The sequence below is a fragment of the Rhinatrema bivittatum genome, chromosome 3, assembly GCF_901001135.1.
Source record: "Rhinatrema bivittatum chromosome 3, aRhiBiv1.1, whole genome shotgun sequence".
NCBI lineage: Eukaryota > Metazoa > Chordata > Amphibia > Gymnophiona > Rhinatrematidae > Rhinatrema > Rhinatrema bivittatum.
This window is the reverse complement of record NC_042617.1, coordinates 243,929,115-243,956,975: the sequence shown is the minus strand read 5'-3', so window position 1 is coordinate 243,956,975 and position 27,861 is coordinate 243,929,115. Positions and strand designations below refer to the sequence as shown.

At 44.1% G+C, this 27,861-nt stretch overlaps 1 protein-coding gene across 9 annotated transcripts in view; it reads right to left on the bottom strand.

Moving 5' to 3' along the window:
• DHX57 (DExH-box helicase 57) overlaps positions 1-27,861 on the bottom strand; it is a 473,349-nt gene that overhangs the window by 288,027 nt on the left and 157,461 nt on the right. For all 9 annotated transcript variants that reach the window (XM_029594371.1, XM_029594374.1, XM_029594373.1 and 6 more), the window contains 3 exons: positions 26,064-26,259; positions 16,358-16,482; positions 1,648-1,781 (listed from right to left, as the gene is read on the bottom strand). In XM_029594371.1, the coding sequence (XP_029450231.1) occupies positions 1,648-1,781; positions 16,358-16,482; positions 26,064-26,259 (455 nt within the window). The remainder of the gene's footprint in view (positions 1-1,647; positions 1,782-16,357; positions 16,483-26,063; positions 26,260-27,861) is intronic.

Genomic DNA, 27,861 nt, shown 5'->3' with positions numbered 1-27,861 from the left:
GGTACTATCACCATCAGCTATCCCCATTCACTTAGATGCACTTCAGAGATAAGTAGTCACTTTCCAAACTTGAAATATCACATTTATTAAAAAGAGGATCTGCGATCTCAAAGAAGAGTGGAGCTTTACTGAAATACATCTGTCTCCATTGCCGCTCACTAGCATCTGCTGCAAATAGTTTAACCCACTTACTGTGGCATTCTTTTGGTGGCAAGTAACTTTAATTTTTCTTTTTTTTTCTTTGGTAGCATTGAAAAGTGCTGTTGGGGTAAGGCAATTTTTATAGTGAACACACATCAAAAAGTGAAGAGAACTAAATAAAAAATACAGATAGTCTACATGTCTGTGATGTACTCAAATGAAGAAAGATTGAGGAGACTCATGAGGCAATGCCCATATGGGAACTCCCACACATGCTTAGTAGAGCTAAAAGCTTCTGATGTTGTATGAGGAATAGTATACTTGACCCACCCACTCCCTTTTTAATTTTGCATGTTCCGCATTGCTCAGGTAGCTAAAAGCTCTAACTAGGAGAAATGGGTCTGTTCAGTGCTACAGGATGTCACCTCCACATGTCATGGCTAATTCAGCCCTGCTTATCAACAGAAAGTGTATTTGTAAGCATACATATTTCATGAGAAAGGCTTGTTTGGTTTTCATATCAAAACAACTTCATTACATAGAAATGTTGAAGTCCAACTTTTTATTGTCCTTTCACACTTAGGGGTAGATTTTAAATACTTGCGCGATCGCGTACTTTTGTTCGCGCACCAGGCGCGAACAAAAGTACGCTGGATTTTATAAGATACGCGCGTAGCCGCGCGTATCTTATAAAATCCGGGGTCGGCGCGCGCAAGGGGGTGCACATTTGTGCAACCTGCGCGCGCCGAGCCCAGCGCGAGCTGCCTGTTCCCTCCGCCCTCCCCCCACCTTCCCCTCCCTTCCCCTACCTAACCCCCCCTACTTTTGTCGGCAAAGTTACGCCTGCTGGAAGCAGGCGTAACTTTGCGCGCGTCGCCGGCAGCCCCGCTCCGTCCTCCGGTCCCGGGGGCTGGTCCGGAGGCCTCGACCACGCCCCCGGGCCGGCGCCACGCCCCGGGCCCGCCCCCAAAACACTGCAGCGTTTCGGGAACGCCCCTGGACACGCCCCCTCCCGCCCCTTTTCGAAAGCCCCGGGACTTACGCACATCCCGGGGCTTTACGCATGCTGGCGGCCTATGCAAAATAGGCGTGCCGGCGCGCGCGGGCCTTTTAAAATCCGCCCCTTAACATTTTAATAAATTTTACTTCATTGTTTTTGATATGTTTTAGAATTTTTTTTTTCATTTTTGCATATTTGATTCTTTTATTATGAATGTCCTTTATGTGAGTCACTTAGGGATTTTTAAATGGATTATAAATAAACCATAACTCACATGTTCATCAACCAGAGTCAACTGGAGATGCCACTGGAGGCAAGACTATAGTATAGTATCACGTGTGTATGACCAACACAGGCTCCGATTTATTAGCCCACTCCAGGTTTTTATTTTCTTTCTAGTGAAGTCAGCACTCACAACAGGAGCCAATTTGAGGTCACTGGAATACACTGTCCTCCATTTATCCACAGAGGAGGTACAACTCAGGTATCAGTTCAAGCGTTCTCACCTGGTATATTTACAACTGGAGCAGACTTAAAATACTGGGAGAAAAGTTCTGCATTCAGGGTGGCGCTCATAAGTACTATGCAGAGATCTGGTCTCTGGACCATTACATCCTTCAACACCAGCAGCAAGAAGTCACTGAAGAAAAACAAAGCAAACACCTTCTAAGCTTCTGTGCTCATTCATGACAGGTTTTTCCTTTCTTTACATATGGTATGCCAACCAACGTATCTGGAGTAACCCAGATAAATATTGTGACCAAACAGGATAATGGAGGAATTTTACCCAATAATTACCTTTCCATGAGTCCTGCTATACCAGTGGGTTGTGTCCCTCTTCCAGCAGATGGAGGCAGAGCACACTGAATTCTTCTGACATTGTGATGGGATATGCATCCCATCATGCCTGCTGAGGGAGGGAGGAGAGTGAACTCTGCAGCCAGAGTGGTTAAAAAACAAGCAGCTCCCAGGGCAAGGTATAAGCAAGAGACTATAAATCCCAGGGTGCAAAGAGGGTTAAAGGAATTATGGGGCTCTAGGGGCAGGGTTTCCAAGAGTCCGGCGGGTGGAAACCTCATGGCTATTTTTAGTTACCTGAAGGAGGGAAGGGGAGACTCTCTCTCTCAGCAGCAAAAGAAAAACTTCCCAAACAAGCATCCAAATGTAAGCTGGCAGAGCTGAAGGTAACTATTTGTATTGAAAGAGAGAATGGCTAAACACTAACTCTTTAAGGGATAAAGACTGCAACAACAGAGAAAATAAATAAGCTAAGGTGATGCTATTCAGCTATGTAAGACTGCGTTTAGAAGTTACTAGGTCTCCTGAAGTGATGGAGGAGAACAGCTGTAAAAATGGCTGTGCAGCAACACAGAACTGTGCGTTAAACCTGCTAGAATTGCTACAGGAGAGGAAGGGGAAACTATACAGCAACACAGAACTGTGCGTTAAACCTGCTAGAATTGCTACAGGAGAGGAAGGGGAAACTATACAGATATCTGAAGATGCAGTGGGAAATCACTAGAACTACTGCAGCAAGGGAGAAGGGCAACTGCAAGAAAGGCATTTAAGTGCAAAAGAGTCATTCAAACTGTTGCTGTTTCTGCTGAGCTAACTTACATCTGGAAGTTAAAGCAGTGTTGGGAGTGTCATTTGGGAACCGTACACTCTGACAGGCATCATCACCAGTGGTGCAGCCTAGAAAAATCCAGTATTCCATTGACAAAGCAAGTGCAAAAAAGCAGAATAAAAAAAATTAAAATAAAACTATAGAAACCCATTTTAAGAGATATCTTTTTCACCTAAAATGGCCTGCCCTCGAGAATAGCACAGAACAGGGGACAGGAAGAGGTCCACTCCTGGCTGAATAAAAGACTAGTCTCTCTGTAATGTATAATATAGACCAGGAAAAAAAAATCTGTGAACACTTTATCCTCCAAAATAAAGGTCCAATTTCCTAAGAGGGTCCTGGACTGGTATAGCAGGATTCATGGAAAGGTAATTAACAGGTAAAAATTCCTCCTTACAATTTCGTCCTGCTACACCAGTCCAGTTTATACCAAAGCCCAACTAATTAGGGAGGAAGGCAGGGCTACCCTGAGAACTGCATCTTCATATGCCACATCTCCTTCGCCAGGACATCTAATCTGTAATGTCTTGAAAATGAATAACTGCAAAAATACCTAAGTCACCACCTTGCAAATGCCTTTGCCCAAGAGGAAGACTCCGGAGCTCGTCAGCCCCTGAACAAATTTGCCAAAGTGATAGTGTTCATGATCTATCTAGCTAAAGTTACCTTGGGGCTGCCTCTCCTTTGCAGAGTTCTCCAAACACCACAAAAAATAACTATCAGTGCCACAATATCGGCTGCTACGCAGCCACTCCCTCACTAACCACCTACTTGTTGATCCCATGACTCAGCAAGGCCAGCCCTATTAGCCAGCGTCTCCCTGCACACAGTACTTCTTTGAGTCATTTTAGCTGCTTGCACTGGCCACCTTGCTTTCCTTGTTCCAGCCTTGCCCTGTGGTTTTCTTGGCCTTTCAACCTTGCTTTGTGATCAACTTGGCCTTCCAGCCTTGCCCTGTGGCCTTCTAGACTTTGAGCCTGCTTATGCCTTCTTGTCTGTTTTCCTTGTTTTATCTTAGGATATTGTTGTACTTCAGCTCCTTGTTGTCCCAGGCCTTGTTTCTAGTTATAGTCTTGCCCTCAGTCCCAGCTCTTTCCTCCAGCCCTGCCTGCCTTCTGATAATCTTTGGCAAAAAGGAAAAGAACTAGACGAAAGGCCACAAAGTCAGATGAAATGACAAGGAAGGGATCTGAATCTCTGAAATGCAGCGAGTGGAATAAATAGCTACCAATAAAAACAGTCTTCAAGGAAAGGTTCTTAAAGTGTGCTTCATAGGTACAAAAGTGAGAAGATACAAAGGTGTGCAGAACCAGGTTGAGATTCCACTGCCGAACCAAGGGACAAGCAGCTCGAAGAAACTGGGATACATCTGGATGGGCTGCAATCAAAATGCCACTACCCTTTCCCCTTAGCAAGAAAATCATTACTACCTGCACTTTAAAGGAAATTCAGGGACAATCCGTTGTCCAGACCCTTCTGAAGAAAGGATAGGACACAAGGAAGATCTCCATGCAAGGAAGATTCCACTATCCAAACAGAAATATTTTAAAAACCTACCACACATGAATTAGACCACAGAAGTGGAAGTCCTGTGTGCTTGGAGGAAAGTAAACCTCAAATGCATCCTCTCAAGAGCCAAGCCCTAAGACAAGATGGAGTTGGATCATCCATGAGAATTGGGCCCTTCGTCAAGAGCCCTCGCAACACTGGAAACCGCAATGGAAGGCAGACAAAGTCTTTTTAAATTTGCATACCACAACCTCTGAGGTCAATCTGGAGCTATTAGAAACACTAGATTGCTTTCCATCTCAATGCATCACAGAGCCCTGTCAATTCGAGGCCATGGGGGAAACACAAAGAAGCTCTCCTGCTGGCCAAGGCTGTGCTAGAGCATCCGTGCCCTCCACGTCAGCTAAAGAACCAAGGAACCTTTGCATTTCTGTGAGACACAATAAGATCCATGTGAGGCATACCCCACCGTCGAACCACATCCTGCTAAATCTCACATTTCATTTCTTCCTGCTTACACCAGTCCACGTCAATCCATAACAGTGTGTTGTGTCCCTCTTCCAGCAGATGGAGACGGAGCACACTTAATTCTTCTGTGACATCATTGTGAGTACTTCTTGGTGGTGCAGCTTAGAGAAACCCGGTATTCTCTGTCTTAAGCAGGACTCCTGACTGTGCAGCAGGATCTTTATTGGCAAGGCACTGGTGCAGTCTCTGGGCTCAGTCACTGGACAGTTCAGCAGAGCAAGCCCGCTGCAAGGGTTCTCAGTCCCAGAGGTTGGTGGGGTGGGGAAGAAGCCTCTCAAATAAAATAAATAAAAATTAAAAAAATACATTTATAGAGGAATAGAAGAATTCAGGGAGATCTTTTCCACCATGCCTTCGACTTCTAGAATTAAGGGAGCTTACTTTCTCCTCCTGCCCCTACCTTGTACTGCCCAGAGGATGTCTAGTGAACTAAAAGAAGAAAGAAAAGGAGAGCTTAATTCAGGAACACTCAGCAAAGCCTGGGCCTAGAGAGAGGAGATGCTCTGGGCTGAATTTGGTGGTGAGAGGAGCTTTTGTGACTGCGTGATGTAAGTGCTTACTCTGGAGGAGGGAGGGTGTTTCTTGCTGCTTCTCCTTTATCATATTTGCTTAGATGTAGCATTTGGAATGGGACTGCTGCTGTAGAGTGTGCAGCTGCCAGCGCTTGGCCTCTGCACCTCTCTGCATCACGTGCGTTCGAGTGAGGAAGTGCTCTAATGTTGCAGGGACAGCAGCAGTGGCTCCTGTGGTAACAGCAATGCTGCCTGGACCTGATTTGCAGTCGGGCATGATCTGTGGAGACCACTGGTTAGCCTGTTTTACTTGGAATGGCCTCCTTCTTGCGGGGATTCTGGAATGTCTGCAACAGCCCTCAGGCTACAGTTCTGGTTCGGACCGGCTTTTGACCTTAGTCCCAGTAGCAAGTCCTGCTCCTTGGGTTTTACAGATCGGGCTAAAGCAGTGGTGTGTGGTAACATTTATAAGCTGGGGGTTTCAGTTTTGTTCCCTCAGCCCCCTTTCCTCTTCCAACTCCCCCCCAACTCCCGAGTCACCAGCAATCTTGCTCCCTCCATTCCCAATGTGGTTTACAACAAGAATGAGTATAATAAGCATAAAATAATCTAACACAAAACCATCTTTATTCCAAAACTACACCCATCCTTTGCTTAAAAAAAATAAAATAATAAAACCAAAGTGGAAAAACAGCAGTTATAGCAAAATATGCTTTATCCCACCATGGTCAGCAATATAACCTGAGTAGATGCAATATGGATTAGCACCAAAACCTGGGAATTGCTACTTCCTTTCTTAAACCTATAATTTTATTATACTGTTATTACTGTTATGGACTTCTTTTTTTTTTTTTTTTTTTTAACATTTCTTTTCTTGAAAACTCACCTCCCACCCCATTCATCTCCCTCCCCTGGGAGCCATCCACCTCCAGGGCAAATGCAAGAAAATTAGGCACCCTAAGCAAACCTTACAGCCATATGTTTCATGAATGTCGGTATATAAAAGAGTTAAATAAATAAAATAAATAAATAAATGTGCCTACCTTCCTCCTAGTGTACCTCACACACAATTTAAAAATTATGCATTTATAATAGATTTTATATGAAAAAGAACAAATTACAGTCAAGCTAAATATCACTTGCAATATGTATATTATATTTACATGCACAGCTGTGCCAACCAGAAAACCCTGCATAAAAAAAAAAAAGACACTCTGTACCCATATGGTATTAGGCCTATTGTAATATGTGCTGCGTATGGGCTTGGCCCTCAGAAAGCTGCTAGTAAATTGAATTACAAACACCAATACATTTTTTATTAGGAAAACAGAATAAGCCAGCTTGCTGTAGGACACAGAAACTACACACTAGCAGAATACCTCACCTCAGTCACACATGCAGAACATAGACAGACCCATACCAAATACAGAATAGAGAGACCATAAAGTGTAAATACAAACGTGCAGATAAAAACTGAACTAGACCTGCAAGTCAGACTCCATATGCAAAACAGAATCACCGCCATTCCTCATAAAACATCAAACAAAATCAAGAACTATAAAGCTATCAATAATAGTAAAACCACACTAATAAAATAATATTTCAGAATAGCTGCCAAACAAAATAATGTAAAGTCATAATTTTAGAAATTTTCCAAACATCAGTAAAATATTTCAAAACATCAGACACATCAAATAACACCCAATAATTAAAACTACTAAGGATTTAAAAAATCCATATCTATACCTAGGAACTTTTGATGCCCTGAGCTTTTTGTGGCAGAGGGAGATGATGTTAGTTTGTGTGCAATATTCTCCTCTCTCATCGTACCCCTTTTCCAGATCATTTACAAATATATTAAAAGCTCCGGTCCAAGCACAGATCCCTGAGGCACTCCACTGTTTACCTTTTTCCACTGTGAAAACTGACCATTTAATCCTACTCTGTTTCCTCTCTTTTTTTTTTTTGTATAAACATTTTTATTGAACAATGAATCAGACATATATAATAAAGAAACTGTAAACTGTATACACTCCATGTTTTGTTGCATTCATGAACTACAAAGAAACTACCCCTTCCCTCCCTTCCCCCACCCTCCTCACACATACTATAACTGTTATTAAACATCTTAGCTGAATAAAGAAAAATACAACTTAGGTTGTGGGTTTAAGCATTTCCTCCATGGTTCTTGAGTCTCGCCAACTCAAAAATGAGTCCCAAATGATGTGAAACCGTTTTAATAGATTATGTTTGACGGCTGTCATCTTACAGAGAGTGCAAACATTGTCCAGATGCATAATTACTGCGTTTAAAGCAGGGCTTTGTGCCCTCTTCCAGGCTGTAGCAATTTCCAGTCTGGCAGTTACGCAAAGTTGAGCTATAAAGGGATGATACTCAGTATGTAAATGACTACAATCACTATGGAGTAACGCTAGTGGCATAGTCAAAGTAATAGAAGCTTGTAGGATTCGTGAACATAGGCTTTCAAGCTCTCGCCATAATGGTTTAATACAGTCTCCTGACCACCACATATGTTCATAAGTCCCCAAAGTTGGACATCCTCTCCAGCATAACCCATTACAACTAGGGGACATTTTTGTAGGTCGCTCTGGCATGATGTACCATCTATACAGTTGCTTATATCCGTTCTCTAAAAGCGTAGCCGAAATCGATAGCTTACTTATGTTTGTGAAGATGGTAAGCCAGTCATCTTTGGAGTGCTCCAATGGAAGAACTTTGTTCCAAGCAGAGATGTGGGTCAGGGAGTTTTTTTTAATGCTATGTTGAGCAATTTGTATACTTTCGATATAAGTCCTTTAAGGGGAGAGGTTGATGAACAATATCCCTCAAACAGCATTTTCCCCTTACCAAAATTGCCTATTATTAATGGATCTGCACAATAATGTTGGAGTTGATGAAATGCTAAGAATTCCGAAACAGGTAGTGCATACATTTGACATACATTTAAAACCTCTCCAACTGTTACAGAATGCCGCAGCCAGAGTTCTAACCGGCAAAAAAAAAAAATCAGACCACATCACCCCCATCCTAAGAAGTCTTCACTGGCTACCGGTCGAACAAAGAATCAAGTTCAAATCCTTAACAATCTTACACAACGCAATACACAGAACAGACAATACCGCCCTCGAGAACATGATCCAGATACATAAAACTCAACGCACAACAAGAACAACCAGCAAACTGCAACTAGCCATATCCCCTCTCCCCTAAGCAAAGCTTTTCAACACGAGGAACAGAGCCTTCTCCATTGCGGGGCCGAAATCATGGAACTCCTTACCAGACCACCTATGCACACAACGACAAAATCATTCAAAAAGGAACTCAAAACTTGGATATTTCGTCATACTTTCACTGATGGTGTCGGATAATCTGATCCATCACACTCTGGGGACTCGATGACATTCTCGAGCTTCCCTACGTAAGCAACGTATCAGTACCCAGTTGTTCACTGCTTAGACATTATTCCTTACACTATAAGACCTGGATTGACTCTACTCATACCATGGTGACTAACCGTAACTCCTGTCCGTACGCTGTTTGTATTCACCTATATATAGAATGGTTCTAATTGCGTTAAGTTAAGATTCTAATTATGTTAAGTTATTTAGTTACTTGGTTTTACTGTTTCAATCTGTAACAAGTTGTTAAAATGTAAACCGAAGTGAAGGCAGACTTCTATACCTCGGTATATAAAAAACTCTAAACAAATAAACAAATAAATAAATAAATATAGAATTAAAGGAGCGGAAATGCCCCCAAACATGTTCCAGCCATGTAATTCCCTGCCTTTTCCATTCTGAAAATGCACTTAATGAGCTAGAGGGTAGAAAGTTTACATTATGGAAGAGCTGAGTTAAAAAATAATAAGTCCTTGTACCCACCACTTTAGACTTCCATTTATCCCATACATCAAGCGAGTGTGTTTCATGGTAGGTAACATTAGGGGGCAGGGTCTCCATGTTTTCCTAGGCTGCCAGGGCATAGCTGATAATGGCATCACCTCTATCTGAGATTGCTCAATAACTGCCCAATGTTTAGAATCCTCAAGAAGATGACAAACTATCAGGGGTCTCAGTTGTGCAGCCACATAATACCATTGTAAATTTGGGATACCCAGACCACCATCCAGTTTGGATTGATAAAGCGTGTGTTTGCTAACCCTGGGAGGCCTTTTTTTTTTCAAATAAACTAAATATCTTCTTCTGCCATATTTTCATAGCTTTATTGGAAACTGGGATGGGCAGGGACTGAAACAGATATAACAGCCTTGGCAGCAGGTTCATCTTTATCGTGGCTATCCTATCTAACCACGAAATGGGTAGCCTATTCCAACAATCTAAATCTATAAACACTTTCTTGATAAGTGGGATATAGTTTAGTTGAAAGATATCTTTCGGATGCGGGGGTAACTGAATGCCCAGATATTTCAACGAACGGGCCGCCCATCGGAATGGCAATAGTGATCATAATATGATCAAATTTGATTTAATGACTGGAAAAGGAACAGTGTGCAAATCCAAGGCTCTCGTGCTAAACTTTCAAAAGGGAAACTTTGATAAATGAGAAAAATTGTTAGAAAAAAACTGAAAGGAGCAGCTACAAAAGTAAAAAATGTCCAAGAGGCGTGGTCATTGTTAAAAAATACCATTCTAGAAGCACAGTCCAGATGTATTCCACACATTAAGAAAGGTGGAAAGAAGGCAAAACGATTACCGGCATGGTTAAAAGGGGAGGTGAAAGAAGCTATTTTAGCCAAAAGATCTTCATTCAAAAATTGGAAGAAGGATCCAACAGAAGAAAATAGGATAAAGCATAAACATTGGCAAGTTAAATGTAAGACATTGATAAGACAGGCTAAGAGAGAATTTGAAAAGAAGTTGGCTGTAGAGGCAAAAACTCACAGTAAAAACTTTTTTAAATATATCCGAAGCAGAAAGCCTGTGAGGGAGTCAGTTGGACCGTTAGATGATCGAGGGGTTAAAGGGGCACTTAGAGAAGATAAGGCCATCGCGGAAAGATTAAATGATTTCTTTGCTTCGGTGTTTACTGAAGAGGATGTTGGGGAGGTACCCGTAATGGAGAAGGTTTTCATGGGTAATGATTCAGATGGACTGAATCAAATCACGGTGAACCTAGAAGATGTGGTAGGCCTGATTGACAAACTGAAGAGTAGTAAATCACCTGGACCGGATGGTATACACCCCAGAGTTCTGAAGGAACTAAAAAATGAAATTTCAGACCTATTAGTAAAAATTTGTAACTTATCATTAAAATCATCCATTGTACCTGAAGACTGGAGGATAGCAAATGTAACCCCAATATTTAAAAAGGGCTCCAGGGGCGATCCGGGAAACTACAGACCGGTTAGCCTGACTTCAGTGCCAGGAAAAATAGTGGAAAGTGTTATAAACATCAAAATCACAGAACATATAGAAAGACATGGTTTAATGGAACAAAGTCAGCATGGCTTTACCCAGGGCAAGTCTTGCCTCACAAATCTGCTTCACTTTTTTGAAGGAGTTAATAAACATGTGGATAAAGGTGAACCGGTAGATATAGTATACTTGGATTTTCAGAAGGCGTTTGACAAAGTTCCTCATGAGAGGCTTCTAGGAAAAGTAAAAAGTCATGGGATAGGTGGCGATGTCCTTTCGTGGATTGCAAACTGGCTAAAAGACAGGAAACAGAGAGTAGGATTAAATGGGCAATTTTCTCAGTGGAAGGGAGTGGACAGTGGAGTACCTCAGGGTTCTGTGTTGGGACCCTTACTGTTCAATATATTTATAAATGATCTGGAAAGAAATACGACGAGTGAGATAATCAAATTTGCAGATGACACAAAATTGTGCAGAGTAGTTAAATCACAAGCAGATTGTGATAAATTGCAGGAAGACCTTGTGAGACTGGAAAATTGGGCATCCAAATGGCAGATGAAATTTAATGTGGATAAGTGCAAGGTGATGCATATAGGGAAAAATAACCCATGCTATAATTACACGATGTTGGGTTCCATATTAGGTGCTACAACCCAAGAAAGAGATCTAGGTGTCATAGTGGATAACACATTGAAATCGTCGGTTCAGTGTGCTGCGGCAGTCAAAAAAGCAAACAGAATGTTGGGAATTATTAGAAAAGGAATGATGAATAAAACGGAAAATGTCATAATGCCTCTGTATCACTCCATGGTGAGACCGCACCTTGAATACTGTGTACAATTCTGGTCGCCGCATCTCAAAAAAGATATAATTGCGATGGAGAAGGTACAGAGAAGGGCTACCAAAATGATAAGGGGAATGGAACAACTCCCCTATGAGGAAAGACTAAAGAGGTTAGGACTTTTCAGCTTGGAGAAGAGACGACTGAGGGGGGATATGATAGAGGTGTTTAAAATCATGAGAGGTCTAGAACGGGTAGATGTGAATCGGTTATTTACTCTTTCGGATAGTAGAAGGACTAGGGGACACTCCATGAAGTTAGCATGGGGCACATTTAAAACTAATCGGAGAAAGTTCTTTTTTACTCAACGCACAATTAAACTCTGGAATTTGTTGCCAGAGAATGTGGTTCGTGCAGTTAGTATAGCTGTGTTTAAAAAAGGATTGGATAAGTTCTTGGAGGAGAAGTCCATTACCTGCTATTAAGTTCACTTAGAGAATAGCCACTGCCATTAGCAATGGTTACATGGAATAGACTTAGTTTTTGGGTACTTGCCAGGTTCTTATGGCCTGGATTGGCCACTGTTGGAAACAGGATGCTGGGCTTGATGGACCCTTGGTCTGACCCAGTATGGCATTTTCTTATGTTCTTATGTTCTTATGCTGTGATTTCAAATCTAGGACGATCTGTGGACTACAGGTAAGGTTTAACAACTCCAATTTCTCCCAATAGACTTGAAACCCAGAGGCTGCACTAAATCGTTGAATATCCCTCTCTATTGCTAGAAGTGAAGAGTGTGGTTTTGTAATTGAAAACATAATATCATCTGCAAATAAAGTAAGTTTAAATTCTTGAGTAGCAAATCATAACCCAGATACACTTCCATTACTCCGGATCACAGTAGCTCGAGGTTCAACAAAAATAGCGAAAAGTAGTGGGGATAAAGGGCACCCTTGTCTAGTTCCTCTACCTACTACAAAATAATTCGAGTATCCCCCATTAATTTTGAGGTGTGCCTTCGGATCTCTTTATAGACGCTCTAACCATGTACAGAATAAAGGCCCAAAGCCCTTCTTTTTTAAGACACCAAACAGAAAAGGCCAGTGAACCATATCGAAGGCTTTCTCTGCATCTATATAGACTAGAACAGCCTCTGTTTTGGTTCTATGTGCCCACCACATTATATCTATTAACTTACAGATGTTATCTCCCGCCAATCTGCCGGGCATAAAGCCCGCTTGGTCCTGGTGAATAATAGAAGTGATAAAGTTATTCACTTGATGAGCCAGAATTTTGGCAAGAAGTTTAATATCTAAATTTAAAAGGGATATTGGTCTATATGAACCACATAATGAAGGGTCTCTGCCCGGCTTGAGTAATATCGTTATTCCCGCCAAGTTGGAATGTGGAGCTAACTCTCCCCCCTCCTGCAGGTGGTTATAAAACCTTTGCAATAGTGCTACAATGTAAGGGGCAAAACTCTTGTAAAACCGGGCGGTTAGCGCGTCTAACCCAGGGGACTTTCCTACTTTTAAACCCTTTATCGCCTGTAATATTTCAGGAGATGTAATCTCCGCCTCTAAAACTTCCTGTGCCTCTAATGTAAGTGTTGGCAGGGTAATAGACTCTAGAAACTCATCCACTTGACCCTGGTTATATGGTGTTGTTGAACATAAAGGTCCGAATAAAACTAAGAATCTCTGACGTATATCAGTATTATTAGACAGCATAATTCCCTTTGCGTCTGATTTTGGGTATTAAATTCTGATACGTAATTTTCTTTAATTGACGTGCTAAATTCCTACCCGCCTTGTTGCCCCCTTCAAAATACTCCTGTTTGATTAACATCAGGGAATGAACCATCTGGGCAGATTCTAGGCGCATTAGATCCTCCCTTGCTTGTGTGAGGTGGAGTAAAGCGTGTGGGAAACCAGTGCTTTGGTGTATTTTAGTCAGAGTTTCTATCTTCTGCCTCAAGTCTTGAGATTTCTGATCCCTCCTCTTCTTTAAAAAGGATGCCCGGGATATAAATACGCCCCTTATGAAAGCTTTAAAGGACTCCCAGACCATTGACGGCTTCACATACCCTATATCATTATAATGAAAGAACTCCCGAATATAATCAGTGATAGTCTGGACGTACTTATCATCTAAAAGAGAATCATTTAACCTCCAGAACCGCATTCCTGTATCGTAGGAATTGAACCGAAGGTCTATGGTGATGGTTGCATGGTCAGACCATGCAATAGGTATAATATCTGGTTTAGTGATGGCGTGCGATAGTAGGGTATCGATCAAAAAGTAATCAATTCTTGAATGGACATCGTGGGGCACAGAAAAAAAAAGTATAAGATCTAGATGTAGGATAATGCGTTCTCCAGACATCTAAAAGATGCCAGCGATCCATGAACTTCTGTAGTTTTTTCCTATGTATGGGGGTTGTTGACACAGTACCCTTAGATGAGTCTAGCATGGGGTTTCTCACCAGATTAAAGTCTCCACCTATAATAATATTACCCTGCCCATGTAGCGCGAGTACCTGGTCTAGTCTATCCAAGAATTGCCTTTGCTCCTGATTCGGGGCATATATAGTCACCAATGTTTTTAGAATGCCATCTATCGATATTATTAATACTATATAGTGCCCTTGGGGTTCAAGAATGCAGGACTGACAGGCGTATACCAGGCTTTGAGAGAGCAAAATTCCGACTCCAGTATATTTCGCCGTCTTGGCCCTTGGTGCCCAATATTGGAATGGGTATTGGTTTGATTTCAATAATACCTCGAACCGAGCTTTCAAGTGAGATTCCTGGATAAAAATTATGTCAGCTTGTAAAGCCTTCGCCTCCTTAAAAAACATATGGCGTTTGTAAGGCAAACTAAGTCCATTAACTTTAAGGGATATTAGTTTAAAGGAGGCCATAACTACAGAAGGCAATAGAACTTGGGCATAGCATGATGGGAAATAAGCATTAAAAAAATCTGCTCATCAAGCGCATAAAGCAGTGGAAAAAATCAAGTATAGACATCAAGTTATCTGCAAAAGGTAGACAGGCCATCACCATATACCGAATAGGGAGTAACATACAATTCAGCCTTACCAATAATGCTCCTAGTTCATCCACAATTGTACAAATTAAACCTATATAGAACATGAACCCAAGTTGTACTGAGACATATGTGTGATCCCTTTGAACCCCTAATTTACCCTCCCCCCCCCGACATATACCCATGATCTGCTCCAACCTCCTTGCAGATCAGTACTCTGTGAGGAAGAAAAGGTTAGTCACCATCATGTAGAGACCCCGAGCCCTTTTTTGTTATCCAACGGGGAATCACCCAAGTAATGAGAATTAGAAAGTAGTGTCACTGTATCCTGATTCAAGTAGTGTCTCTGGATTGCTTCTGAAGGTCGGAGTTGCGCTTCAGCCTACTATTTCATGTGCCAGCTCTTTGCCACCAGGGCTGTGGTTCCCTACGGTTCGGCTTCTGGTACTGGGTGCAGTTATCGGATTGAATCCACGTTCCTTTAATAGGGGTATGGCATCCACTACATTAAAAATCTTAGAGGATATCCCATCCCATGTGTATACCAGACCAAACGGGTGCAGGTATTTAATGTTTTCCTTCTGAAGAAATGCGGTTACCTCCTTGAGATCCTGTCCCCCTTTCTAAAATACTAGATCCATACATATTCAGAACTACCACCTACCTGTTCCAGTCTATCAAATTTCATTTTGTAAAGAATGCTTAGGTAACTTATACCATTGGGCATTTTGTACATTTTACAACTGAATATTTGCTAATAAGGCTTCATGTTCAGCTACATATATAATGCTGCTTTTTAAGCTGCAGTTGTATAGCTCTTGCAAACTAGTCTTACTCTACTTCTTTTTTTGGCTCTTCATTTTCCTTTTGTCCCTTTGGGCTTCCAGTTCAAATTTGAACCAGCACCCACTGGACTATGGTGCCAAGAGACTATTTGCAACTACCCAGGACTTTTTCCCCTATTTTACAACTTCTCACCCCAGCCTAGCTTCCAGAACAAGTGTCTGTGTACCCAAGTCTGATCATTAGGTGTCACTGTCAAGCAGTGACTGAGATTCTCTCCTTCCCAGCCCTACTATCAAACCCAGGTTTTCTATACAGTAGGAAGCAATGAAACAGCCTTATCTATTTCTAAGAAGGCATTCTACTTTACCAAGATTCTACTAGGAAGGGGGGTGACAGCATTCTAGCAGAAGCCAGTACTGGATTTAAAAATGTATGTGCCTAAAGACCCAGTTTGGGGAGGGGTGAAGAAGGGGACCAGGAGGTTGGAGATCCCTCCTGCCTTCCAAGAAATTAGAGTGTGGTGGAAAGGGAGAAGGAGAGAAGGAGTCCATCCATTTGGATCAACCCTGCCCAGATCCCCTCCTGCCTCCCCTTGCATCCTCCCTCACATTTGAGCTAGCACCCGCAGCAGCAAATCCTCAAAGAAAAGTGAGATGAGACTTGTAAGACAGTGTGCACACACAGGCCTGGCAGTGGTCCTGCTGCCTCCTCCCAATGAGCTTCCTGTTACAACAGAAACATGTGTGGGGAGTGGGGCAACATGTTTCTGTTTAACTAGAAGTGTACACTGGCTCACAGGCCCCATGCTGACTTATTTGAGGATTTACTGCTGTGGGTACCAGCACAATGGGATAAGCTGGCAGCAGGACTGGATGATAGCATCATTTATCAAAGTTTGGTGTCTGAGGCAGTTGCCTATATTACCTATGCCTAAATCTAGGTCTGGCAGCTCAACATTTATTCTTCAATCACATCTGCTCTGACATGTGTACGAACATACTGAAGTAAAAGGTTAATAATTGGGTGTACCTTTCTTCTGTTCTCTCATGAACTTCATCCACAATAACATGAGTAACACCTTGCAGGAATGTGTCTCCTTCCAGCCTTTTCAGCAGGATCCCAGTAGTGCAGTAAAGTAGTCTGGTAGCCGATGACTAGATTAAGCAGCATAAGTATCAAAAAGAGACAGACTCAGTGGCTATACTTCAGCTGGTCTAACATCCAGCATTCAATATATCTCAGCTATCACAATGCCTTGCAGCTTGGTTCTAACAAACAGTTATTATTTCCTTCCTTGATATTACATAGAACTGTTTCATTTTCTACTTCAATATAGCTCTGCTACAGTTTATAATTCTATAGTATTTGGTTTACCACTGGAGTTTCATAGAATCTTATCCATTAAAAGTATTTTCACTTCAATTCTCGCACCACTCTTGCTTTGGAGGCAAAAATTAAGGCCAAAAAAAAGCATAAAAAGTTCCCACAAGTCAGTTTTCTTGCACAATTTTTAAATGATATATCTGCCAAAAAGTCTTTCTGCCTGCAATTTTGGGAAGATAAAAAAAGAAGGTATTATGTACAAAGCACCAAGGAACTTTTGTACTAACTTTCCAATTTAGCACTTTTAGTGGAAAAAAGCCCTTCACTGCTTACTACACGAGTCTTTGCTGTGAAGTTGTAGGAAACAGAGGCCATGAGCAAAAGGACAGCGGTCTGAAAATGATGCAAACTGATTTGCAGATTCTTTTGTACTTTTTTGCCTGCTCTTTAAATCTAGCCCTAAATTCTGTCATCCTGCATGCTCACAACTTGTAGTTCTGAACAATCATAAGCAGCAATAATGGAAACACTAAATGCAGTTTCTCTAATTCTGAGCCTTCATTCTTAAATATATGACTTTAAAACGCTGGGACTAAAACTATGCAATCTGACCAATTTGGTTTAAGAGGTGGTGACAGAGAAGAATGACGACAGAACTAATGATCCTAAGAGACACCATATTTAGTCTTAGAGAGGTGTAGGAGTGACAGAGACAACTGAATGTTTGGCCATCAGCATCATTGGTTCTGGTAGCTGTTTAGACTATTATAAAGCTCGATGGCAAAATATAGGGAGGGGGTGGAATACGTATTAAGTATGGGAACTTGTATATAGAATGGGAAGACAAATTAGATAAGGAGCAATACAGTGATCGAGCTTCTGCAGCTGACACTGTAGACCAGAACTGCTGGGCAGACTGGATGGGCCATATGGTGTTTAGTCTGCCATCAACTGTGTTATAATAGAGTCAATTTTCAGCCAAGGATGAGTGCCTAATCTAGGTGGCCAAATTTTGGCTGCCTAGGTTTAAAAATGAATTTTCAGCTGAATCTAGGCACCTAGGTTGTTGGTTTAAAATTTTGGCTACTCAGATTTAAACCATTCAGCATCAGCTGGAAATACGTGCCTTCCTATCTGCCCAGTCACAATGCTCTCCCCCATAGCAGCAGAATGTAAACATTGTACAGCTAGGTGAAGTGAGAGGGCCCCAACCAGTCATCCCACACCCTCCTAGCATCCCCCCTCCCTGCCACTAGCTCTAAGTTTAGTAAAGGGGCCACTAGTCCTGTTATGATCTTTCAAGCATCCAAATTTCTTTAATGAAGTTGCAGGTGCCGTGCCAGGAGGAGAACACTGGATTCCCTCCTGTCTGCTTGGTACAAACAGTGCTCTCAATGCTGCTGCCAAAATTTTTACAGGTAGCTACAAGAAAGGTAGTACTAGGCCACCCTGCACAACAACATTTACATGCCTTGGAAAGAAGGGGTGATACTGGAGGCATGAGGGCCGCAATGAGCCCCTGCCACACTTTCACCATTGGGGAAGAGAATATAGGTGCCTAAATTTTGAGCTGCCCAAGTTAGGCGGTTAGTGCTATAAATCAGCACTAGCCCAACTTCCTTCACCCAATCTGACCCTGACAAAGGCCACTCCTAAATTTAGATGTCTAAACAATTTGAAAATTGATCTCTTTGTTATTGTGCTGTTTAACACCTCTTATGCATAGTAATGAAATTTATCAAGAGTGATTTATCACACAGTGGTAGTTACAAAGAAGAGGAGAAAATGGGCTAGGGAGCTCCCCGACCTTCAGTAAAAAAAAAAAAAAAAAAAAAGAGATACTGAAATGAAGTCGTACACATTTTGCCAGCCAAATCTTAATGACAGAAGTAGTAAAGAAAAATAGTCTATTTTATTTTTATTTATTTAAAAGAATTTATATACTGCAAAGTAAACAGGATCTGTCTGGCTGAACAGTTTACAAAAATAAACATACATAATAAAATATGCAAATTAAAAACAAAACATAATATATCAAATAAAACAATACATCCAAAAACATCTCAAAAGAGAAATGTTAGGCCAGCTCAGAGATCCTGAATGTTAATATTTATTTAGCTTCATGCTCTTTTTTTCAATTCCATGCAAGGCTAAATCTATATCTTTTGTACTGCATTTTAGCTGCCAGTTAGAACATTGCCTTATTCCCATTTTAAGCAGGTTACATGTCAGTCTTATGCTAGAAAGGAAAATTGGTTCTCACCTGCTAATTTTCATTCCTGTAGTACCACAGATCAGTCCAGACAAGTGGATTTTGCATCTCTACCAGCAGATGGAGGCAGAAAATGAAAACTTTTCAGGTACTGCTACATAACAGAGCGCCACCTGCAGTCCCTCAGTATTGATCTGTACCCAAGCCAAGATGTCTAACATAAATCCCAATAAACTCTGGGTGAGCCGAGACTCAAAAGTTGGAGCCCTCTAAAACTAGGCCTCCTTGTCTCAAAACAAAGAACATATTAAACTATCTTCACTTCTAATAAATCTGAATGTTACATACCATCTCAGAAACATCCAAAAGCGAGGAAGTTTTTCAAAAGGAGATGGGTCTCGGGACTGATCTGTGGTATTACAGGAATGGAAATTAGCAGGTAAGAACAAATTTTACTTTCCTGAGCATATCCCAGATCAGTCCAGACAAGTGGGATTTATCCAAGCCCCTCTATGCTGGGTGGGACCTCAAAAGACCCCCCGGGGTAACACACTTTCCCCAAAAGACACCTCCTCAGGCGCCTGCACATCTAAGCAGTAATGCTTGGTAAAAGTGTGAAGAGAACACCTCATTGCCGCTCGACAAATCTCCTGCAGAGAAATCAACTGACTCTCAACCCAAGAGGTTGCCTGTACCCTAGTAGAATGCGCTCTCAACCCCTCAGGCACCGACCGACCCTTCAGATGTAAGCTGAAGTTATAGCCTGTTTCAACCATCTTGCAACAGAGCCCTTGGAAGCCTTATTCCCCTTCCTGGCTCCACTAAACAGGACAAACAGATGATCCGATTTCTGAAAGGCATTCATCACCTTAAGATATCACAACAGAATCTGCTGCACATCCAATAAGTGAAGCTCTCTTGCTATAGGAGCATCCGGAGACAAATTCGGAAAAGTCAGTAGCTCGACTGTCTGGTTAAGATGAAAACAAAGAGGAAACCACAAGCAATGACACCCCATCCTCTGAAAAGTGCAGAAAAGGGTCCCTACACGACAATGCTTGCAGCTCAGATATCCTTCTAGCTTAGAAGATAGGCACCAGGAAAACAGCTGTCAGGGTTAAATCCTTAAAAGAAGCCTTCTGATCAGTTCAAAGGGAGGACCATACAGTAACTGAAGAACTAAATTAAGATTCCAGGCTGGACAAATCTTCTGGCCTGGAGGACGCAGATGCTTTGCCCCATTGAGGAAGTGAACCATATACAGATAAGACGCCAACGGTCTTCCCTGAACCCTACCGCAAAGGGACTCTAAAGCTGCCACCTGAACCCAAAGGGAAATATAGGCCAATCCCTTAACCAAGCCACTTTGCAAGAAAGGCCTGAGGGCAGCATTGACCTACTGCAGATCGAGAATGTCCACCCTTAAAGGTTGTACCTTGTTCTGCAAGCACCATGATTCAAACACCCTCCAAACCCACACTGGTCAGCAAGTGGAGGGCCTCCACGCCTGAAGCAAAGTCGTAACAACAGGCTCCAAGGATCCCTTCAAGCGAAGCAGTTGCCTCTCAAAAGCCAAGCCGCTAGACAAAAGCGATTCGCCCAGTCTGAAAATATGGGTCCCTGCTGCAGCTACCCTGGAAGATGGGCCATTCGAACGGGACCGTCTACTGCTTGATGAATCAGGTCCACAAACTATGGCCGACATGGCCACTCAGGCGCCACCAGAATGACCCTGCCCGGATGAAGCTCGATGCGGCGCAATACCCGACCTATGAGAGGCCATGGAGGAAAAACATACAGTAATAGATTTGTTGGCCACAGCTGAATGACAGCATCAATGCCCTCCAAACTGACTTCCTTCCTGCAACTGAAAAACCGAACCATCTTTGCATTTCTTGGAGCGCCATGAGGTCCAACACCAGCCTGCCCTACCTAGCCTGAACCAAGGCAAAGGCCTCCACTGACAACTCCCATTCCCCCGGATCCAGACACAATCTGCTGAGATAATCCACTTGCATGTTGCTACTCCAGCCACATGGGACGCAGCTATTCCTGCCAGATGATTTTCCGCCCAAACAGCTCTTGCACCTCCAGAGCCAGACTTCATTCCACCTTGACGATTGGTGTGTGCCACTGTCGTCACACTGTCCGAGAACACTCACACCAACTTCCCTTGAATGAGAGGGAGAAATGCCAGCAAAGACTTGCTAACTGCTCTGGTTTCCAGATGATTGATGGACCAGGACAACTCTTCTGGCAACCACTGACCCTGGGCAGATTTCCCTAGACAAATTTGCCCCAACCTGTGAGGATGACGGCGTAATCATCACCACCACCCAAGTCGGGCACTACCAGATCCATCCCTTTCTCCAGGTTGTGCTGAGACAGATACCATGAGAGACTGGACATGGCATCCTCCGGAAGCGGTAAAGGAAGCTGAAATTCCTCTGAAAGCAGATTCCAACAGGATAACAGAGCCCTCTACAGAGGACACACATGAGCAAAGGCCCATGGAACTAATTCCAGTGTAGAAGCCATGGAATTCTGGACCTGTAAATAATCCCAGATTCTGGGCACTGAAAGCCACAGCAGATTAAGCACCTGATTCTGCAACTTGACTATTCTCTCAGCAGTCAGAATCACCATCTCTATCCTGGTATCGAAATGCGTCCCCAGATATTCCAAAGACTGGACCGGCTCCAAATGACTCTTTGCCAGATTCGTCCCCCAGCTCAACGAATCTATGAGCTGCAGGACTTGCCACACTGAGCGAAAATACTCCACTTCCGACTTTTCCTGGACTAGCCAATCGTCCAGGTAAGGGTGCACCAGGATACCTTCCTTCCTGAGTGCCGCCACCACCACCATCACCTTTGTGAAAGTCCACGGCGCTGTCGCTAACCGAAGGGAAAGGGCCTGAATTAGGAAATGCTCCCCCAGAACCATGAACCTCAGAAACCTCAGGTGTTCAGCCCGAATGGGGATATGGAGGTAGGCCTCAGTCAAGTCCGAAACCAAAAACTCACCTTTGCACACTGCCACTATCATCGTGCGCACCATCTCCATCTAAAAACGTGACACCCTGAGGGCAGCATTGACCCTCTGCAGATCGAGAATGGGCCGAAAAGTCTCCTCCTGTTGCGTTGGCGCGCAGTCTGTGGACCTTTGGGCCGAGACGAGGTTTGTGCTTCCTGTAGGAGGACTTCCCACAGGCCCTTGCCATCAGGATGCAGACACTGGAGATTGAGACCCAACCGGACCTTCACCTTTACCAGCCCTCGTTCCCCACAGGTTGAGCTCTTGGGTTCCGGGGCCGGCAGGATTTAGGAGGGGGTCTCAAGTCGAGAGGCAAGGCAGAGTCAAACATACCAGGGGTCGAGGCCAGCAGCAGGCAGAAGATCCAAAGACAGGCCAGAGGTCAGGGCAGGCAGCAGTCGAAGCGGAATCCAAGAATGAGCCAAGTCAAAACCAGAGAAGCAAGCCGAGGGAGCAGGAACAGAAGACAGAGGCAGAAAGGCACGGAGACTGGAACCGCAGAGCAACTAGCAACTCCGAAGAGTGAGACCTGTTGCTGAGGCGAGGGTTGGGCAACAGGAACTGCCTTAAGTAGCGCTGGTGGCCCTGGAATCATCCAGGTAACTGGAGGCCTTTTTCTGCCGCAGCCCCTTTAATTCAGGGGCAGAGCCGTGCGCGCGCGCCTAGCAGGAACTGGGGCTGGCGGCATGGCGACAGCCTTGTTGGCTCCCCGCCACGTTTGGAGAGGGCAGCGGCAGCCCGGGGAGCCACGAAGGAGGCCCGGACTGTGGGGGTGGTGAGTGTAGCCAGCCACGAGGCCCCGCAGCCGGCTGCCATAACACCTCCTTCTTGGGAGCCATGAAATACACGGAGTATCGTCCCTGCCCCCTCCCTTGAAGGGGTACAAGAACAATGGCGCGCAGAAGCTGTAGCAGCCTTTGCAAAGTATCCCACACCACATCCTGCTTGGACCAGGAGACACAGCGGGAGATTAGAAAGGCACCCCTGAGCGGATGAGAAAATTCTAAGACACAGCCAACTCTTACCACCTCTAGAACCCACTGGTCCAATGTGATCCTGGGTCCACTCCTTGTAAAAGAGGGACAGTCTCCCTCCGATAACCTCCTGAGAGGAGCTGACCAGCCCGCCTTCATCGTCCAGTCTTACTTCCACCTCCCCCTTAGGCACCACCGTCCAGCAGAGGTCTATGTTAGGCTCGAAAGGACAGCTGCCTGCCTGAGCTCTGACTTTGCGACGAAGGAAAAGGGCTCCTGTTGGAACGAAACCTACTTGCATCTCTGAATTGAGCTCGTAGAGGAAAATACTTCTTGGTGGTTTTGTCTTCAGGTAACTTATTGCTCTTTGACTCCCAAGTGTTTGAGTTGCTCCAGATCCTCTCCTAACAGCAGCTTGCCCTTGAAGGGGAGGTTAAGCAACTGTACTTTAGACCACATGTCCGCTGATCAATTTTGCAGCCACAGAAGCCTCCGCACCAAAACCGCAGAGACCATATTCTTGACAGAAGTCCAGATCATGTCTTATAGGGCATCCACCACATAGGCCACTCCCCGCTTCCAAGCGGGCAGCCTGAGCAGCCTCAGCCATCAACCCCAATCGCTTCTCGTATGTCTTCTGCATCCAGCACAAGTAGACTCTCTGCATCAAGGTTTCGCATACTGCCGCATGAAGGCTTAAAGCTGAAACCTCAAATAGCCTCTTCAGCAGAATCTCCAGCTTCCAATCCTGGATATCCTTCAGAGTGGCTGAGCCTACCACAGAGATGGTCATCTTCTTGGTCACCGTGGACACCACCCCATTCAATTTGGAAATCCTCCACAACTCAAAGGTCTGTTCCATCAAGGGATATAACTTAGGCATAGCTCTGGCTACCTTTACGCCCACTTCGGGAGATTCCCACTCCCAAGCCACCAATTTCTTCACCAGGCAACAGAAAAGCTTTAGGGGGTCCCCACAGCCCCCTCCAGGACCAGGTTCACCCGCTCATTGTACGAATCTTCCTGCACGACCTTAATCCAACTCATCCAACACCTGCAGGCCGATAAAGTTCAGTGCGCTCCAGTGGAGCGCACCGTTAGCCCAGGTTTGGACGCGCATTTTCGACGCACTAGCTTTACCTCTTATATAGTAAGGGGTAATAGCGCATTGAAAACGCGCTTCCAACCCCCCCCCCCCCCCCCCCCCCGAAAGTAATAGCGCCCGCAACATGCAATGCATGTTGATGGCCCTATTAGTTATTCCAGCGCGATACAGAAAGTAAAATGTGCAGCCAAGCCGCACATTTTACTTTCAGAAATTAACGCTTGCCCAAAGGCTGGTGTTAATTTCGGCCGGCACCAGGGAAGTGTACAGAAAAGCAGTAAAAACTGCTTTTCTGTACACCCTCCGACTTAATATCATAGCGATATTAAGTCGGAGGCCCCAAAAGTAAAAAAAAAAGTAAAAATTTAAAAAAAATAAAAATTTAAAAATCGGCCCACAGGTCGGAAGACGGATGCTCAATTATGCCAGCATCCATTTTCTGAACCCGTGGATGTCAGCGAGTTTGACAACCGACGCCGGCAAAATTCAGCATCGGCTGTCAAACCCACTGACAGCCACTGCTCCTGTCAAAAAGGAGGCGCTAGGGACATGCTAGTGTCCCTAGCGCCTACTTTACCGCGGGCCCTAATTTGCATAGGTCACCCTCCTGAATCGTGCGCCCAGGAGAGTGGCCTGTGCGCTCGCCGGCTCTCCCGCATGTTTTTCTGTATCGGCCTGCTGGAGAATTAGCAGACCCAGTTCCTCCCTGCAGAACAGCCTGACCACCCGAGGATAGTCACCCTCCACGATCGGAAACTTGTCCGAATCCTGCATTGGATTCACCAACATGCTAACCGAGTCCTTGTCTGGATCCATCGGACTTTCTTGCAGCTGATCAGAACCATCCGTCTTCATCTGATGAGTCTCCCTTTGCTGGGGATTGCCTGAGCCCCAAGAGCCACACGATTCCTACCAATCCGGCCTGCTTCTGATCCCTAGACTTCTTAGCCACCTGTGTCTTCCTGGGTAAGGGTCTCTCGGCTCCTGCTTCCTTCTTGGCCAAATAGGCCTTATATAGGAGCAAGACGAAATCTGTTGAAAATGCCTCCTGATCTGAAGAGGGGTCCTGATACACATCCCCCTCAACCTCATCCCCTTCCCTGCCACCAGCAGGACGCTGCTCAGCAGGAAAAGAAGGGGAGGGGAGTCCCGAGGCTCTAGATCAGCAGCCTGACTCCCACCATGTGCAGCCAAAATGGCCACTGGCTCCTCCGATCCCCCCCTCCCCCCGGGTCTCCAGAAGTAACCCAGCTGACCTCATGCTGCGGCCACCCTCCCAAGGGTCCCGCGGAGGTCCCAACCCCTCCGGAGACACATTCCAGGCAAAACTTGGTTGTGCTGAAATGCTCCCATTTCGAGCCGCAGCAAAAACTTTCCCGCATGATCAGGCCTAAAATTAGCCCTGCCTGTAACACTGCTTGTGCGGCATGTCCCAACGCAGCCCAAAGTCCCTGGCTTGGCGGTTGGACGATCAGCGGCCCCACTCATCCAACCCTGCCTCCTGGCAGACAGGCCTAACAGCATTGGCTCAAGCTTCCTCAGCAGCCTCTTCAAAAAAAAAAAAAAAAAGAAAAAAAAAGGAACCCCAGCCAAAAAGGAAACAGCAAGCAAGGAAAGCTAAAAACAATACTTCCCTGCTTCTGGATGCCAGAAGGAGACGCTGAAGAACCCAGCAAGGGTGAGGGAACTGGGATCCCCTGGCTGTCACTCCCCCCGAGGAATGGCCCACAAAGGAATCCAACACCTTGGCGCCTTCCTGTCAGGAATCTTCTCTTCTTCCTTACACCAAACTCTAGACTGCAGGTTTGCACCTCTACCATCTGCTGGAGACAGAGAAATACTGAGGGACTGCAGGTGGCACTCTTGGTTATTTAACAGTGCCCGAAAAGTTTTCATTCTCTGCCTCCTACTGGTAGCGATGCAAAACCCACTTGTCTGGACTGATCTGGGGTACATTCAGGAATAAGATTTCACAGGTGAATTTTGGTAATCACAAAAATAGTTTAAGATGTAGACTAACTTTTCCATTATTATTATTATTTAATTTTTATATACCGAAGAAATTAAAAAGAAATTGGAACAAACCTGAACACTTTCTAGTCTAATCTGGTATCCTACGGTGAGTCCAAGCCTTTCAGCTCGCTCCTTAGCCACGCGCTCAGCCACGGAAATAGCAGACATCCTGCGGGGCTGTGTGCAGATGATGTTGGACACCTGGTCAGGAGGAAGTTTCAGTGAAGCATCCAAGATAAACTGTGGGATTTGGGTTGTTTTTCCACATCTGTATGCCAAATTGAATAAAATTAAAGTTTTGCCTTCTTAGTAATAATGCCATTTAAACAATTCTGTTTGAAAGACTAAAGACAAAATTCTTAGGCTAGATCCCTCTGGACAAATGTTTTTGTACCCTAGAAACTCTCAACATGCATTATTTAAATGAGTTTTTCCTATGATACTGAAAGTTACACTATAAAATTAAAGACTTTAGAGAATGGCCTTGTGGCCCATTTGAGCAAAGTAGCCCAAGAAATTGTTCAAGCCTCCTATCTGAAGGGTCTGTGTGTACCTTGGAGGCACCTTGCTTGAGTCTGTGAGAGAAGGGAAGACCAGCTACTGCCACTGCAGTAATTCCTGCAAAGCACAGGGCAGTGATTTATTCTCCAAAGCAACTTATCTACAGCCCTCAAGACTATAAGAGCACTAGAGTCACCTGGGCATGTCATCTAGGATGGAAGAGGAGGATAAGAGGGAAAAATGGTGGGTGAAAGGGTGGGGAGGGCTTTAGATTTCTTGGGTGTATCTGGCTTAGTTTACTTATTAAAGAAAAAGCTTTCTTACTTTTACACTCATACCAGTTTTTCTGGTCTGAGGACCTTGCAAGACTGGAAGATTGGGCATCCAAATGGCAGATGAAATTTAATGTGGACAAGTGCAAGGTGTTGCATATAGGGAAAAATAACCCTTGCTGTAGTTACACGAAGTTAGGTTCCATATTAGGAGCTACCACCCAGGAAAAAGATCTAGGCATCATAGTGGATAATACTTTGAAATCATCAGCTCAGTGTGCTGCAGCAGTCAAAAAAGCAAACAGAATGTTAGGAATTATTAGGAAGGGAATGGTTAATAAAACAGAAAATGTCATAATGCCTCTCTATCGCTCCATGGTGAGACCACACCTTGAATACTGTGTACAATTCTGGTCGCCGCATCTCAAAAAAGATATAGTTGAGATGGAGAAGGTACAGAGAAGGGCAACCAAAATGATAAAGGGGATGGAACAGCTCCCCTATGAGGAAAGGCTGAAGAGGTTAGGGCTTTTCAGCTTGGAGAAGAGATGGCTGAGGGGGGATATGATAGAGGTCTTTAAGATCATGAGAGGTCTTGAACGAGTAGATGTGACTCAGTTATTTACACTTTCGAATAATAGAAGGACTAGGGGGCATTCCATGAAGTTAGCAAGTAGCACATTTAATACTAATCGGAGAAAATTCTTTTTCACTCAACGCACAATAAAGCTCTGGAATTTGTTGCCAGAGGATGTGGTTAGTGCAGTTAGTGTAGCTGGGTTCAAAAAAGGTTTGGATAAGTTCTTGGAGGAGAAGTCCATTAACGGCTATTAATCAAGTTTACTTAGAGAATAGCAACTGCTATTAATTGCATCAGTAGCATGGGATCTTCTTAGTGTTTGGATAATTGCCAGGTTCTTGAGGCCTGGTTTGGCCTCTGTTGGAAACAGGATGCTTGGCTTGATGGACCCTTGGTCTGACCCAGCATGGCAATTTCTTATGTTCATGGGCGATTTCTTGGTACCATTCATGGGTAGCCGTAAGGGGGATGCTGAGTCCATCTGTCTACACTAAGGAAAACGAAATTATCAGGTACT